General features: G+C 31.5%; 2 protein-coding genes across 3 annotated transcripts; both read right to left on the reverse strand.

Annotated features, from left to right (window-relative positions):
• Positions 1–1,245: 1,245 nt before the first annotated feature.
• LOC110621997 (dynein light chain LC6, flagellar outer arm) lies at positions 1,246–11,430 on the reverse strand. 2 transcript variants are annotated; one of them, XM_021766330.2, is made up of 2 exons: positions 11,177–11,406; positions 1,246–1,639 (listed from the first exon to the last, which is right to left on the reverse strand). In XM_021766330.2, the coding sequence occupies exons 1-2, from the start codon at positions 11,366–11,368 to the stop codon at positions 1,454–1,456; spliced, it is 378 nt and encodes a 125-aa protein (XP_021622022.1). In that variant the 5' UTR covers positions 11,369–11,406; the 3' UTR covers positions 1,246–1,453. The 2 variants fall into 2 exon arrangements, with proteins under 2 accessions (XP_021622022.1, XP_043816450.1); XM_043960515.1 differs by lacking the exon at positions 1,246–1,639 and adding an exon at positions 5,840–10,143 and having other exon boundaries at positions 11,177–11,430.
• Positions 11,431–14,191: 2,761 nt separating this feature from the next.
• LOC110623778 (protein NRT1/ PTR FAMILY 2.8) lies at positions 14,192–16,332 on the reverse strand. The gene is made up of 3 exons (XM_021768800.2): positions 16,115–16,332; positions 15,806–16,023; positions 14,192–15,701 (listed from the first exon to the last, which is right to left on the reverse strand). Exons 1-3 carry the CDS (start codon positions 16,254–16,256, stop codon positions 14,280–14,282), a joined length of 1,782 nt encoding a protein of 593 aa, XP_021624492.1. The 5' UTR covers positions 16,257–16,332; the 3' UTR covers positions 14,192–14,279.
• Positions 16,333–17,757: the final 1,425 nt, after the last annotated feature.

The raw sequence follows: 17,757 nt of genomic DNA on the forward strand, positions 1-17,757 counted from the left end.
TCAAGATTGTTCAAAAATCATTGTCTTCAGAAAGTAAGCTTCCTAATTCTATCATTGGTTTTATTAGAATTTAGAATTCCAACTCTCATTATTTTGATTCCAGCTCAAGAGATCAACTTGTCATATCCACTTTATACCACCCCCTTTACATCCTGTCACTTAAACAAATTTAACCATTATAAATTCTCATAATCATGGACATCAATCTTCAGTTCCCTACTACAAACCTTCATACCTTGTTTAATCTCTCTCTCTCTCTCTCTGATGAAAGGATATATTGTATGGAGTTGATAGTGAATGTTGGGTGAGGATTGGGTAATCTGCATCCTGAGGTTTAGATTGGCATAAATGATTTTGGATAATCTAGCCCTTGGGATGCAGATTATCTCGTCCTCATTGACAATGCCGGAAAGAAACTTCAGGTGGCTGCGCTGTGTATGGACAACACCCACTGTAGGTGCTGGCTAGCTTTAGCTATTCAGGTGATTTTCTTCTCACGGTTGAAAGCTTCTTTAGTGATCAGGCTATGAAAAGCATACTTATCTGCACAACTATGTACGCTCATACAGTAGTTTTCCACTTTTCATTCTCACAGCGTCTGATGATGTCGCTGGCGAACAAAACGCAATCTCCAGTTTTGGTATAAACATCATCTTGTTTCTATCGAGTGGGTCCATTAAGGACTAAATTGCTTACAATTTAAAATCGAAATCTCGACTTCACTCTTGACTTGAGAGAAAAAAATACTGAATCACTCATCTCTAAAGCTTGTTGATAGAGAAGAAGAGGTATTTAGTATAATTAATTTAATCTATAACCATTGTTATTCTTACAAGATTGAACTATTCTTGAACTTGTTGAAGCAGTCTTTGTTAGAACTATTCTCTAACACCCCTTTGATAGTATAGAGCATTTAGAAAAGAAACTAGAAATTTACAATGAACCTCCTCTATTTCCATAATCTCATTCATGCACGTACACGTCCTTTAATTAATACTTGCACATATCGCTAAGTATATAGTTCATTATCTAATCATCATGTGCTTAACCTTTCATTTCCTTGCATCATTCTTAGGTGCATGATTAATCGCTTGAATCTTGATATATATTTTCACTGATTTTCATCACAGGAAACAGAAGATAAAATTAATTATCTAAATTTAGAAATCTTCAATTATTTCATATCTATTTTCAACATGAATTTATATATATTTGTCATATTTCTGGGTTTGAAGGAAAAAAAAGTTACTTTTAAGAAAAATAATTTTTTATTATCAACTATGCATGAGAGGAATTACTTAGAAGATTAATCTTATAAGCTTAGATATATCCTATCTACTTTTGTAGCTAGATTTAAGGATATAAATTCAAACAAAATATACATACACTAAATTCTTAGAACTTGTAGAAATTTGGAGTTTGAAGCAATTATAATATCACATGATTCTAACACTTAAGACTTCTGCACCATCCCAGAAACTTCCTTGCTTTCAGTGAAGTCCTTGCCATCTTTGAAGATTAGAAACTCCAACATCTCCACCCGGAAGAAAATGAAACTTCCACATAAATGGGTGATGCAAGAGCCAAAATCTTTACCAACCACACAATGCCATGTTGGCCCATGAGCTTCATCAAATTTCTGCTCAGCAAGTACATTTACAGAATGAATTACTTGTTGTATACTGCAAGAACTCTAATTGGAGTCTCCAAAATTGAAAACACACTTGTCTCTGAAGAAGTTAACTACATTAATTATTTGTTAAAGAAGGAGGGGAAGGAACTTTGTTAAAGGAGGGGAAGAAGGAGGAGGAGGCGGCAGAGAGAAGTTCAATCCATGATTCTTGCCCACTCGCAGATTAGCAAATACATAATTCATAAAATCAATAAAGATACAGTACAACAAATATTAAAATCAGTAGCGAAAATATTTTAAAATCCTATTAATCTTACTGTTATAAAGACCAATATATATATATATATATATATATATTAGTAATATAAATAATTGCTAGTAATAATATATAAAAAGATATATGAAAACAATGAAAATTGTGAACATTAATAAAAAAATATTTTCAATAGTTGACCATGACTTTTTTTAACAGCAAATATAATTTTATTGTAAAAAATCTATAATTATAATTTTATAGCAAAATTATATTGTTGCTAAATTTTTAGCCATAAATACTATATTTTTTTTGTAATAAAAACTTTTATTTCTAATTTTAATATATCTTGTATTGACAATTCATTTAGCAGCCTATTCTAAATATTTATTATTATTTTTTAAAACAAAACTACGGATTGTATTAATAAAATTTTATCAAATAAAAAAAAATCATCTCAAACAGAGAGAATTATGCCCAATAGATTCTTTAGGCAAAGTATGAGCAGTTAGAATAATATTACGACGAACTCATCTAACAGAAATATCAGTTTTAGAGTCTAATAAATATTTACATTCAAAATTAAACCCTTACATAAGATAATTTGGCAAAAATGCTCTTCCTTCTTTCTCATCTCTCAAGCATAAATTATTAAAATCTCTTGAACAAAGTCACGGAAGAGAGCTTCTACAAGATAAAGCTTGAATAAGATTCCAATACTAACGTCGTCATTACGATTCCGCAAACCCATAATAACTAGTAAATCTCTATTGAATATTACCTTCTAAAACAACTGAATCAATAAAATTTGAAGAAAAGCCAACTACAGAAACAGACGCATGACTCTTCCACATTAACGAAATGCATCCTCCCAATCCTTGTCTATTAACTGAGAAGCAACCATCAAAATGTAAAAAACTACGAAAAAATTCCATATGAGAACTAAGAGCTTTTGTTTCCATCAAAAATAAAATGTCCGGCTTGTAACTAGTAACCAAATCCTTCAATGCATTAACTGTTCGAGGATTGCCGAGTCCTTGGCAGTTCCAACACCGGACGATCATTGCTTTCGGCTATCCCAACCTTTGACGGGATGAGCCGCTTCACTATTGCCTGTCAAATTAACATTCGCAGGGTGTTGTTAGAGGCATCCTATTGAGAGGAAGAAAAACCAGGGTGTTGTTAGAGGCATTGAGAAGAATAGCTAAAATTGGATTGGAAAATAGAGTATTTTCATATATCTGATTTGTTAATTCTCATGCATATATATACACATTTGGAAAACTGAATTCTAACTAACTAAGTTCTCTGGATTTTTCTAGAATATTCTGGGTTCCCTTGGAATAAATTACATCCACAGGAAACGGTGCCGTTTTGAATCTGTATATGCTGCGTCGTTTTGCTTCTTCTTTGCGGCATCGTTTTGGCGGTGCACTGTCTTGTTTTTGCTTCCCTCCTGCGACGTCGTTTGGATTTGGGAGTATATAATATCTCTTCACGCCCCCCTCAAGATGGAGTTGCCCTAATTTTTGGGAAAACCCATCTTGGACAGAAGGGTTTGAAATTGCGCCGCTCCTAAGGGTTTTGTGAAGAGATCCGCGATTTGTTGTCGTGAAGGTACGTGCACCGTAGATATGAAACCTCTGGAGAGTTGCTCGCGGACGATGTGGCAGTCGATATCCAGATGTTTCGTTCGTTCGTGAAAAACCGGGTTGGCCGCGATGTGTTGGGCTGCTTGGTTGTCACAGTGAAGAGGATTAGGGAGTTGCAGATCAGCATGAAACTCTTTCATCAGGTAAGTTATCCACTTTAGCTCGCACACCGTAAGGGCCATGCTCCTGTACTCAGCTTTTGCTGAGGATTTACTAACCGTGTTCTGTTTTTTTGTTTTCCAGGATATTAAGGATGGTCCGAGGAATATACAGAAGCCTGTAAGTGATTTCCGGGTCATCGGACAGGAAGCCCAGTCAGCGTCAGAGAAAGCTTGAATCTTGAGGTCGTTCTGGGCTGGGAAGAACAACCCTTGTGTTGGACAACTTTTCAAATAGCGAAGCACGTGAAGTGCTGCGTTCCAGTGAGGTTGACGCGGCTGTTGCATGAACTGGCTGAGGTGCTGTGTCGCGTAGGATATGTCTGGCCTTGTGACTCCAAGGTAAAGTAACTTACCTATTAACCTCCTATATTTTTCTGGGTCAGTCAAAATGGTTCCTGTCGTATTGTCAAGTTTGATTCCTTGTGGTAGGGGAGTGTCAGATAGTTTAGCTTGCATACAACCTGTTTCTTGAAGAATATCTAATAGATATTTCTTTTGGTGAAGAAATAATCCAGTTTCAGAACGTGCAATTTGTAAGCCTAGAAAATACTTGACGTACCCCAAATCCTTGATTGTAAAGGCTTTGTCAAGGTGAGATTTAATTTCTGCTATATCCTCTTCTGAATGACCTGCTATAAGGATGTCATCAACATAGACAAGTAATATTAAAAATCTGTCTTTCTTTGTCCTTGTGAACAGGCAATGATCAAAAGATGATTGTTTGAAGCCAAACTGGGTTAAGCATTGGGTAAGCTCTTTATTCCACATTCTTCCTGCCTATTTTAATCCGTAGATACTTTTGATAAGTTTGCACACTTGTCCTGGTTGAGCTTTGTCATAGCCTTCCGGAGGTAGCATATACAAGTCTTCTTCTATATGACCATGTAGGTATGCATTGTTGACATCTATGTATAGGCCAGTTTTTGGCAGCAGCTATTGCCATGAACATTCTCACGGTAACCAATTTGGCTACTGGAGAAAAGTTATCAGTGTAGTCAACTTCAAGTAGTTGATTAAATCCCTTAGCCACCAGCCTGGCCTTGAACCTGTTAACTGAACCATCTGGCTTGTATTTAGTTCTGAAAACCCATTTTAAGGCAATGGCCCTTTTGCCTTTGGGCAGAGTTGTTAAGTACCAAGTATTATTGGTGTCTAAGGCTGTCAGTTCATCTTGCATGGCTTGCACCCAATTGCTGTCTTCCTTAGCTTGTGAATAGGATTTAGGTTCATAGTTTATAGAGACATTTGCCACAAAACTCAAGTAGTGAGGGGTGAAAATAGGTTTTGAAGTAAAACAGGGATAGATTTGGGGAGATTTACCTGTGGTGTTGTTGGAGAACACACCAGGATTAATAGGACATATAGAGGTGGCCACAAAGTCATTTAGCCATCTTGGTCTTGTAGGTAGTCTTGTGCTTCTTCTTGTGTGTGTGGAATCCCTTTCTTCTAAAAGTGCTTGGGCTGATTCAAGAGTGGCAGATGCTTCTTCTTCATCTTCAGTTGTAGGATTCTCAATGTATGTTTCAGTTCCTTCAGTTGTTCTTAAGGATTCGTGGGGAGGGCTGACATTGGTCTGTGATGGTATTTGTATTGTTGGGGATCAGTCAGGTTCAAGTATTATATTTGGTAATACAGTTTTCTGTGGGTCATAAGGGTCTGGTTGTGATTTGAATGGGAATGTGTCTTCATGGAAGACGACATCTCTGGAAACTATGGTTTTGTTTAGGTCTAAGGCATAAATTTTGTAGGCCTTCATTCCTGGAACATATCCAAGGAATACTCCTTTAAAGGCTCTTTCTTCAAATTTTGTCTTGTGGGTTAAGGTGTTGGTTGCAAAACATAGGCATCCAAAGGTTTTGAGTAAGTTTAGATTGGGTTTTTCCTTATGTAAGCAAGCATAAGGTGTTTCCCAATTGAGTACTGGGCTTGGTAATCTGTTGATGATATAGGTGGCTGTGAGTATGGATTCTCCCCAGAATCTTTTTGGTAATTTTGACTGAAACATTAGAGCTCTTGCAACTTGTAATAAGTGTTTGTGCTTTCTTTCAACCACTCCGTTCTGTTGTGGTGTGTATGGGCATGACTTATATACTCCCAAATCCAAACGACGTCGCAGGAGGGAAGCAAAAACAAGACAGTGCACCGCCAAAACGATGCCGCAAAGAAGAAGCAAAACGACGCAGCATATACAGATTCAAAACGGCACCGTTTCCTGTGGATGTAATTTATTCCAAGGGAACCCAGAATATTCTAGAAAAATCCAGAGAACTTAGTTAGTTAGAATTCAGTTTTCCAAATGTGTATATATATGCATGAGAATTAACAAATCAGATATATGAAAATACTCTATTTTCCAATCCAATTTTAGCTATTCTTCTCATGGTATCAGAGCAATGTACTCTTTTAATACAGCAAAAACAGATTGTTTGTGCTGTAGTAAATATGTCCATGTGGCTCTAGAGTAATCATCAACTATAGTTAGTACATATCTTGCATTTGAGACTGAAACTACTGAATATGGACCCCAAAGATCCACATGAATCAATTCAAATGGTGTTTTGGATGTAATCTTGCTTTTATTGAAACTCAATCGTTGTTGTTTTGCAATGGGACAAATGGTGCACACATGGGAATCACAGTCACTAGCTTTTATTACATTTAGATGTAATAATTTGTTTTTTGATGCATGACCTAATCTTCTGTGCCATACTCCATATCTGTCTTGAGATTGTTGAAATGTCAACGCTGTGCCCATTGTCTTTATTCTGCTTCCTTGATGGCTAAATGAGTCTTTATTTAGTCTATATAATCCTTGGTGCATTCTCCCAACAGCCAGTAGGTGCTTAGTCACTAGGTCCTGCAAGATGCATTGGTCATGGTAGAATTGCACATATATTTTGTTTGATTGTGTGATTTGGCTAACAGATAGTAAATTGTACTTAAATGTGGGCATATATAGCACATCTAACAATTGCATATTCTGGTTTAAAAGCACTGTTCCAATTCTGGAAATATTTTTCATGCTGCCATCGGGTAAGGTCACAATACTTGGTTTATTTAGAGTTCTGTGGCTTGAAAAAAGAGATAGGTCATTGCACATGTGAGCTGTGGCACCTGTGTCTATAATCCATTCTCCTATAGTTCTATTTTCATAAGCTTTAGAATAGCAATAAGATGTCATACCTGCAAAACCAGTGTAATTCACACAATTTGCGTCATTGCTGTTGGTAGGGCCTTGGCTATGATTCTTCATGTACTTCATCATCTCTTGCATTAGTGATTCCATATTCCAATCAGCTTTGCCTTGAGTGTAATCATCATTGCAGTTTAGGGGTGTTTCGAACACATGAGCTGCAACATTTTCTTTTCCTTTGTTTCTTTTCAATTTGAGCTCATTAAACCAATCTGGATATCCATTGAGTTTGAAGCAGGTTTCTCTCACATGACCTATGGTTTTGCAGTAGGAACAGGTTCTGTCATCCTTCTTTTTGAATTGATTTTTCCATGTTCTGCCTCTGTTAATCTTTGAAGTTTTTGCTGTCATTGCACTGTTTCCAGCTTCATCACTTTGTGCTCCCCTCTGTTTTTCGATTCTCAAAATCATGGAATATGCTTTATTTACACTAGGCAGTGGCTCCATGATAAGGATTTGATTCCTCACATGGTCATAAGACTCGTTTAAGCCCATCAAGAATTGCATTAATCTGTGTTTGCTCTCTATCTCAGCAAAAGATTTTGCTACACCACATTCACATACTGGAATTGGCTCTAAACATGCATATTCATCCCATAGTTTTTTTAATTTTGTGTAATACATCATGATATTATCATTTGCTTGACTGGCATTACTTATTTCTTTCATTAACTGGTACATCAGGGGACCATTACTGTCTCCAAATCTTTCTTTTAATTCTTCCCATAATTCATAGGCATTTGTGGCATAAAGAAAAGCATCAGCCAATTCCTTTGAAAGAGCATTCAAGATCCAGGACATTACCATGTTGTCTGCCTTCTGCCATTCCTCGTAATTTGTGTCATCTTGATCTGGCATCTTGCACTTGCCATTTATGAATCCTAGCTTGTCTTTTGCTTTCAAGGCTATAACCATTGATCTGCTCCATGTCAGGTAATTGTTGCCATTTAAAGGAGAACTGACAAGAATCATGCTGGGGGAATCAGAGTTCAACAGCCTAATCATCTTGTCGTCCTTCTCTGCTTTCCCAGGTATGTTATCTTCAGTAATTTCTGCCATTGCACTTGCTGAATGTACTTTGTGTTTTGAGAAAAGAAAGAAGGGTGATTTCTTTCAGATCTAGATCTGAGTTAGTTTCTTTCAGATCTGGATCTGAATTTGTTGGGGCAGTTTACACAGGGTATGCTCTGATACCATGAGAAGAATAGCTAAAATTGGATTGGAAAATAGAGTATTTTCATATATCTGATTTGTTAATTCTCATGCATATATATACACATTTGGAAAATTGAATTCTAACTAACTAAGTTCTCTGGATTTTTCTAGAATATTCTGGGTTCCCTTGGAATAAATTACATCCACAGGAAACGGTGCCGTTTTGAATCTGTATATGCTGCGTCGTTTTGCTTCTTCTTTGCGGCATCGTTTTGGCGGTGTACTGTCTTGTTTTTGCTTCCCTCCTGCGACGTCGTTTGGATTTGGGAGTATATAATATCTCTTCAGGCATCCTATTGAGAGGAAGAAAAACATGTAACAACGTTATGTTTAGTGTTTCTTGGATGCCATAAATCTGCCAAAGAGGTCTGCATATTCTGAAAATTGATTGGATTGTATGTGAGAAACATCTCCACCATACAGAAATCATAAGTGACGATCGGAATATCTCTAGAGCTCTTAATAGGGACAACAACATATTCTTCTTTATCGATAGTCAATTGATGCAGATCGTCTTTCATGAGGAAGAGAAAAGAAGAAGTTAGGTTTAAGGAAGAGGAAAAGGCGAGAGTATCGAGCCATAAAGGGACCACAGAGGAAACTTTTCAAAAATTTATTCTTAAAAAGAAAAAACAATGCTTTAAAGCATAAGATATATCGTTGGGTTAATTTAAGACAGACAAACAAACAAATAATGGCATCTACTAAAACCTAAACCACAAATTTGATAGAATATGTGAACATTGTATATATAGTTTTGTTTTTCCATTTCCCAATCAATCAGTGCAAATCACTTCTTCCCTCCATAATTTATTCTGCATTGCATTGTTCGTGCACATTTAATAATGATTCATTGCTATATTTAGTTTTTCTTAATGTAAAAGTAGTAATTCATTGAGTTGAGTGATTTGAAACCTTTTTTTTTTAATGAGATTGAGTATTTAATCTCATAAATGATCCAAATGTTCACCAAAAACACTTTACTCCTTATTGAGCTAGCCCAATGCGAACAATATTTAGTTTTAATCTAATGAAGAATAGATACATATGCTTATACCACAAAAAAGATAATGATTCTTAAAGAAGCAAGTGGAGCCTTCACAATCTAACGATGGAAAGTTGCTTCCGAAAAAGAAAAGACACCTTTCCATTAGGCCAATCTAGTGTTTGACCGGAACCAAAAAGTTTCCAAGCCACAATAAGTTTCACTTGATTAAAACAAATAGTCATATATCTTTTATAGATGGATTTTAGCTTATTAATATTAAAGTCATACAAGACTGTAAGATTTTAAATTTGAATTAGAGATGATTGTATCAAACATATCTTTTTATAATTAAAATGTTATCTCATATAAATATGAGATTTAACTTTTATAATTTCTTACGTATATGAAAATGCAAGGTGCATTACTTTAGTGCAGAATTCTCTCAACAAATACAATATAGACTTTCTTTTTAAAGGTATAGAATATTATTGATGAGCCCTTAAAAATCCAAGATTACAACATTCAGAATATCAAACGAAACAAAGATTGTTTAACGCCCAATAGATAAATGTCTAAAAAATTATGGAGCCCAAAAAATCCAACTCTTATTTAACTAGATATCTAATCCGAGCAACCTAAACAACACAAGCCGCTCCTTCCTTAAACTAGAAGTTTCAATTGCTTTTCGCATATTTACCTGAATCACATCAACGAAAGCAAAACCTCTCTCAATCGAGACTAAAAGTAGCAAATCAATGAACTGAAGAGCACGAGAAAATGCTACATTGGCCAAGACATTAAGGAATCACAACTTCCAGATGAGAAAGAGCGAAAACACGACCTTAAAAAGTATATACAAAAGTCTTATAAAGTTGGAAGTATGGTCCTGACGTATGAGAAAGGGAAGACAAGAACCTTCACAATTGAATCGGGACATCATCTCCAGAGACGAGACAAACAACCTCCAAAACCTTTAATGCTAGCCCAAAGAGAAGGATATTCGTCATGAGATCGCCAGCACCCCACGACCTCCTTCCATCGAACATATCTTGAAGAGAAGCATAGGTTTTGAAGGTTAACATGTGCAACCGAAGAAGGAAATAAAGAAAAATACAACAAACAAACACAAGGTAAGAAAACCAATTCCCCTCTCATAATAGCACCGTCTGCCATCAACTAACAAAAAAATAATACAACAAAAAATATGTACAATCCCACTAAAAGAGGAGAGAGAAAAAAAATCTATAATTAGACAAGGTGAGAAGAGTCTTCTTTGTCCAAAAGGGACAGAAGACCGCGCAAAACACTAATAAAAAAGAGGCCAATTGCTTAAAAAAATTCGTTTTCTAAAATATGGAGAGAGATTCAGATAATTCATATGTAAAACAGTATAGACTCTAAAACTTATTGTAGAAGACTAATAAATAATGTGTGGGGTTCTTGGCATTTAACCCACAAAATGGTACTTCCATGTTCCATTTTAAGTCTTATTTTATAATTTTTTTCCCACTTTATTTGCCTTTCTAGAAAATTAAGTATTAATTCTATTTTCAACTTTACATATACTTCCACGTTTTAAGTTTTATTTTATATATTTTTTTCCACTTTATTTGCCTTTCTAGAAAATTAAGTAGCAGCTAATTTTTTTTCAACCTTACATTATCTACTTTCAATACATTTATCTCAATCGATTATCAACATTTATATATTAAAACAATAAGAATGTGTCGAGGATCCTATAAGGATTTTAGTTATATGTAATGATTTAGTTAATAAATTTCTATATAAATTCAGCAGAAAATTAAATCAAATGTTAACGGTCAAGTATATAGGCCACAATATAGAATAAATTCCTTATAATCTATCTTTTTATTTGGTATGATTTATTGTATAAAAAAAAATTTAGATAAATTTTTATAAAATTATAAAATTTTAAATTTTTATAAAATGAAAATTTTTTAACTTAAAAAATTTTAATTTTTTATTTTAAATAATAAAAATGTTATTAAAAAATTAATTAAATTAAATTTTAATAAAATTCTGGATTTGAGAGAAGATGATTTCTGGGAATAAAAAGAGACCTGTTTGATGTAACGAGCAATGGCTTGGCAATCAGAGACCTCATGCAAATCCAAAGCTTGGCAAGCTAGTTCCGTCACATGGTTCTGCATCAACTCTGGCATGTCTGTCTCTCGCACTACTGCTTTTCCTTCCAACATCTTCACCAAAACCCAAGAAAATTTTTTTACTTTAATAAAGGCTTTAAATACCATTCAAGTAAAATGAAATTAATTTTAATGGCAGAATAATCTGGTGGTCCAGATACGAGCAATTCATGATATTTTCTCTTTCTGTTTGCATTAGGAGGTGTTGAAATCAGAACAGTTGTTACATAAAAATCTTTGTAGATGTAGGACAGCTTCCTGATTAGTGACCAAGTAGCCTTTGGTATTCCAAAACGTGCCTTGTAATTGAGTGGTGGTTGACATTTCATCATTTATCCTACTTTTGGAATTAAAAATTTTACAATAATTTAAATTTAATTAATTTTTTATTATTTTTTTAAATAAAAGAATTCAATTTTTCTTTTTAAATTCTAAAATAAGTTGAACATTAGAAAAACATAAGGATTTCTGTTAGTCATTTGTTGGGAATATTTTGATATCATTTTGTTGGAGAAAAATTTTAATATAATTTTATTGGATGAAATATTAAGAAAATAGAGAAAATATGAATTTATATATATATATATAATAGAAAAAGAATATAAAAAAGGTATTCTCTAGTTTTATTTATTTTTATTTCAGAATTTTTATATTAAAATAATATATTTAAAATTATATTATTAGTAAATAATAATAATTATAATAATTTACTGACACGGCTAAAAAATGTTAATATAACTAATAAAATATAATTATTAATTAAAAAAATATATAAAAAAAATATAATGCCATTTCAATTATTTCCATTTTAAAATTTATAATTTAATTTGTAATAAATTGTTACTTCCGCTCAAAATACATATATGAGTTAATGATAAAATAAATTTATATTTTTAATTTTCACATACATATTTTTATCAATTAAATCGTTATGTTTTAAAATTATTTCAATTGTATTCAGTCTATATTTATATTATTAAAAAATTAATAAAATTATTTCGTAAATACATATCACCATATCACATCACGTTAATAAAATTTAAAATTAATTATAAAAAAATTTTATTTTATTTTTATTATAATTTTACTATATATTTTTATTTTTTATCAATTAAATTTGATTTTTTTAACGTTTATCAAATACAATGATTGAAAATTTATAAAATTATAAAATTACTTTTTTCACTATTAAATATATTTAAAAATTATTATTTATATTATTATTTAATTTTTTAACTTTTATTAATAATTTTATAATAATAATAATTTATTTTATAATTAAAATTATTATCAATCCATTTTTATTATTTAATATCCTTACTATTTAGTATTATTTTTAAAACTATTGTTAAGAAAATAACCTTATTAAGTATATTAGTTATAAAATATTAAAAATTAATTTAAAATAATATTTAATATGATTTAATTTAAAAATATTAAAAATAATAAAATAATTTTTCAAAATATATTAAATTATTTTTTTAATTCTCAAGTATAATACTAATTCACCATTTTTTTAAATTATACTAATATTTATAATAAATTTTTTAAAAAAATTAATAATATATGAATTAAATATTTAATTATTTAATCTGATTTTGATTAAGTAATTACAGAATATATAATTCACACAAAATTATAAATTTAGTTTTTATTTCTCTATCTCTTAAAAAAATATTAATAAAATAAATAATTACAAAAAAAATCCTATACTTTTTAATTTTATTATAATTCTACCATAAAATTTTAAATTATTATTAATTTTACTTTAAAATTTGTCCATGTTGATTTATCACTAACGTGGCGAGCAGTGTGATTAATTTTTTAGCGATACAAAAAACAATAGAGTAAATTGAAATAACTTTAAAATTTTAAATTTTAATTAATAAAAAAATACAGTTGTAATTGTAATAAAATTTAAAATATAAATTTTCTTTTTGTCATTAATTTATATTTTAATATAATTTAAATCATAAATTAATGAAAAATCAATAAATCACATATTATTTTTTTCCTATATTATAAATAATAAAAATATTTTTTCCTAAACTCCATACTTCACTTGACCACAAATACTATAGAAGTATTTATAAACATATAACAGCGACTCTTTTAACAATTTAACTGTTGACATTTGTGAATCTTGATATTTCAAACGACTCTTTAATATTCTAGGACAATAACTATATTTATGAAACTCATTAATTTTTAGACACAAAAAATTTAATTACACATTAATTTAAATTTATAAAAAAAATTAGTCACACAATAATCTAAATTTACACATTTAGAAATTACAAATTATTTATTATTTAACATAAAAATCTTAAAAATTCATTTAAATTATTTTTTTTAAAAGTCGAAATATTTCGAAGGAGGGTTCAGTGTTATTAAATTATTAATAAAAGAATAAAAATCACTCCCTCTGTTAAGTCAATGTGAGACCGAAAACTTTTTAGTTCATCGCACAGATTAACGGAATAATTAATTTATCTTATTTTTACAAATTTTTTATCATAAATTTACTTTAACACTCTTAACACTAATTAATGAGTATTGGTACTCTTGGTGACATTATAAGTAAAATATTTTTCTATTCAAACTAAATTAATTCATTTTGAGAAAATGATGTTTTTTCTCCATTTTAAAAATTTTATTAGAATTTTTATATATAAATTTATCAATATATTTTATTTTTATATTAAAATTAAATAATAAAAAATAAAATTATTTTATTGAAAAATCTTTACGAAATCTTACGGTAATCGTTAAGAGAAAAAAAATGAATAATACTTGTACTTTAATTACTTATAAGATGACTATTTATATTCATTTATAAGCTTAATACCTCCTGCTCCAATTAGAGAACACGATACTACTTTCTCAATAAATATAAAAATCTCATCATTTAACTTGATTTGGAGAGGAAAAAGAAAGAATCGCTAATTAATTAACTGACAAAGAAAACAAATAAACAACAAAATAATACTTGAGGCTTCAGAAAGGAAATCAAAGCAAATTAAGCAGTTGCTTTCAGTTCCAAGTCACTTTCCTCTTGTCCTGATGATCCGGGTACATCAGAAATGTTCAAGTAACGGCATGAAAACAGATTGAAATATAGGAGATTCAACACTGCTAGACCAGCAGTAAGATAGAAATAATTTTCCAATCTAATCTTATTAAGATCATGGCCTCCCAACCATGGTGTCTGTCCATTCTTTGATGTCCAATGATGAACTATATTGACAAGAACCGTGTTCAAGTAACTGGCTGCAGAGGAACTGAGAAAGAAAATTGCACCAGCAATTGTTCTCATGCTTTCTGGCAAATGAGTGGTGAAGAATTCCATAATAGCAACTGCAGAGAATGCTTCGATCAAACCCGACAGGGAAAACTGTGGAATGAGCAAAAGAAGATGCAGAGGTGACACGAGCGAGCCATTTTTCAAAGCCAATTCTCGGCGCTTCTTCTCAACGCCTGCAGCTACCAACATGCATAGAATTGCCATTACAATACCAATGTTGATTCTCTGTCTCATTGTCAATCTTTTGTCTTTCTTTGAGTTTCTTTTTGCTGGAAGGTAAATTTTCTCATAAATGAAGATCCAGATTGAAAGGGCAATCATCGAACTGAGGCCCATCCAGCCTGGTGGGATTTTGAATTTTCCTACGGAGTTGTTTGATTGAATTGCTTGCATCAACCCAAAAGTACTCATTTGGTCCATGGTAATAAAGCAACCAATTCCTGTAAACCAAACTGGCACTACTCCTACCAGTAGTTTTAGCTGTTCCACCTGATGAACACTGCATAATCTCCAAGAATTTCTGGGCTTGCCTTCTTCATTCAGTTCGCTTGGATCAGCAATCACAGCAGCCTTATCGTAGAACTTGAATTTATCAGTGCGATCAAGTTTTGCTTCCCCTTGGTCCCATCCAGACAATGGAGGATCATAAAGAGAATGCCCAGAAGCCAAATCAAGACTCCGCTTTTTAAAGGCAGCTACAATAACTTTGAAAATCTCAATAAAGACGCTTCCTTGCGGCTTCTTCATTATGTAAACGTGTCTGCCAATCAAGAAAACTAAAATGGAGAAGAACAGGCAACCGGCTGGAATGGCGTAACCGACAACCCAACTGATATTGGTCTGAACGTAGACAACCACTGTAAGAGCTAGCACAAGAGCTACAGTGAAAGAGAAGTACCACCAGTTGAAGAAGCTCGTTAGTTGGGCTCTTCCTGATTCTGTCCTCGTGTCAAATTGATCAGCTCCAAAAGCAATGTTGCATGGCCTAATACCTCCTGCTCCAATGGCGAGCAGTGCAAGACCCACATAGAGGATCGCAAGCTGCCAACGGTGAGGCTGTTCGCAATCGACATATCCATGGCAGCTTGCTGGTCTCCAATCATTTATCCCTGCAGTGAGAGTGATAATCACCGTGCCCTTGTAAAGAAATAAAATAAAACCTGTAAATGCTCGTAATTCTGAATCACAAAATTCACACAGAAATTTACGGATCTGAAGAGAAATGCAGATGATGAACATACCAGAAAAGATGATATGGAGCCGCAGAGAAGCGTGCGAAACCTGCCCAGATATGCATCAGATACGAAAGCACCAGCTAATGGTGTAAGATTACAGGAACCAGACCAAACATTGAATACATTAACCACGAGAAGCCCATCCATATTGTATTGGGTTTGCAGATACACTGTCAGATTGGCTATCAAACCCATTGAAGCTAGCTTCTCGAAAGACTCGTTTCCTGGCAAAAACAAAGCAAACCCAAATCAGAACACAAGTAAGGACACGAAACCAATCATCAGATCATTAAATCTCGGTTATTCTTTATTTACCCAGAATGTATTTTACGGATCTCCATCCTCCAGCAGCCTTCTTAGGAGAAGAATCAAGTGGCGGAGGAGGAGCTCCAAGGGCTGCCTCCCTCGAAGAAAAAGAAAAAGAAGAAGAAGCAGAAGCAATGATCATGTTTTCCATCTTCGTTTCTGTTTCGGCTTCTGTGTTCGCCTTCTCTTCCTACTTAATTGATCCTTACACAATTTCCATTATTTTAGGCTAGATCTTTGGCAGCTGCTTATGGTTACAGACGACCTCGTATATTGAACAGTTAATTCTGTTTTCTTGGGCTCCATTGTTCGGGTGCATCAGGTGGGCATTTGATTAAGGGAAAATTACACAAAAATAATCTTATGATTTACCATATTTTTACACTAGGCTCTTATATGTTAATTCATAATAAAAATATTCTCCGTTGTATATTATTAATAAATTGAAATTTATTCAAACTGCATTTTAATCTTTGTATTTATTAAATTTAATATTTTAAGTTTTATTTGAACAATAAAATAATTTTTAAATTTAAATTTATTTTTTTAATTAAATATTAATCTCTATGTTATAAATTAATTCTAAATATTGTAATTACTAATGAATCTTTATTTTTATAAATTAATTTTTTTATTTATTAAATTTTAATATCTCATATGTGGAAAAAAATAAAATAAAGATAAACTAAAGAATTTTTTATTTTCTTTTTATTCTTATAAAATAAAAAATAAATTATTGAAAAGGAAAAGAATGCATTCCCTTAAATTTAGAAATATATTGTGCTACCATTCACGATTCGACTTTTATTTTATTAATTTATCATCAGATATAAGATATTAAATTTTATAAATATGAGAGATTAATTCATAAAAAATATAAATATTTATTTATAAATAATCATAATATTTTGGGATTAACTTGTAAGAAAAATAGAAATGAATTACAATTAGACTATTTTATCATAAAATAAAATTTTGCAACTAAATTTAGAAATATATGAACTAAATTATATATTTTATAAAATTTAAGGATTAAATATAATTTTTCTTAATTAAAAATTATTTTTCATAGACTTTTAAATGTTATTTCAGCATTTATTAAAAGTGCTAGAAAAAAAAACCCTACTTTACTGATAGAGTAAAATTACTTAATTTTTTTTACTATAAATTAATTTAAAGAATCCTATTTAAAAAAAAAAGTCTTAAATCAGAAGATAGTTTTTTTTTTTTTTTTTAAATATCTCTTTGATTAATCTATTGGAAACAAATTGACTTTGATTATTAGTAAAAATGTGTAGTTTATTTATTATTGCTAATAAATGTAATTTTGTTATTAATAATGATAATTTACATACTAATTAAAATTTGATTAATTTCAGTTACACTTTTATATGTTATAAAAAATTACATTTTTATATAGCTAATAAAATAAAAATGATTTCTTAATCAATTATTATCTTAATAATTAAATAAATAATGAAGTTTTGTCAAATTAATTAAATTTTACTATGTAAATTTTAGAGAGAATTATAAAAAGACCTATATTTAATTCTTTGCTTTACTAACGGTTTGAACCGAGTTAGGAACAACTAAAGAAAAAAGGCCAAATTTCTAGCTTTCCATTTGTGCCAACACAGCATCTCTGCCAATTG

This window comes from Manihot esculenta, chromosome 9 (assembly GCF_001659605.2).
Source record: "Manihot esculenta cultivar AM560-2 chromosome 9, M.esculenta_v8, whole genome shotgun sequence".
In the NCBI taxonomy this organism is placed as follows: Eukaryota; Viridiplantae; Streptophyta; class Magnoliopsida; order Malpighiales; family Euphorbiaceae; genus Manihot; species Manihot esculenta.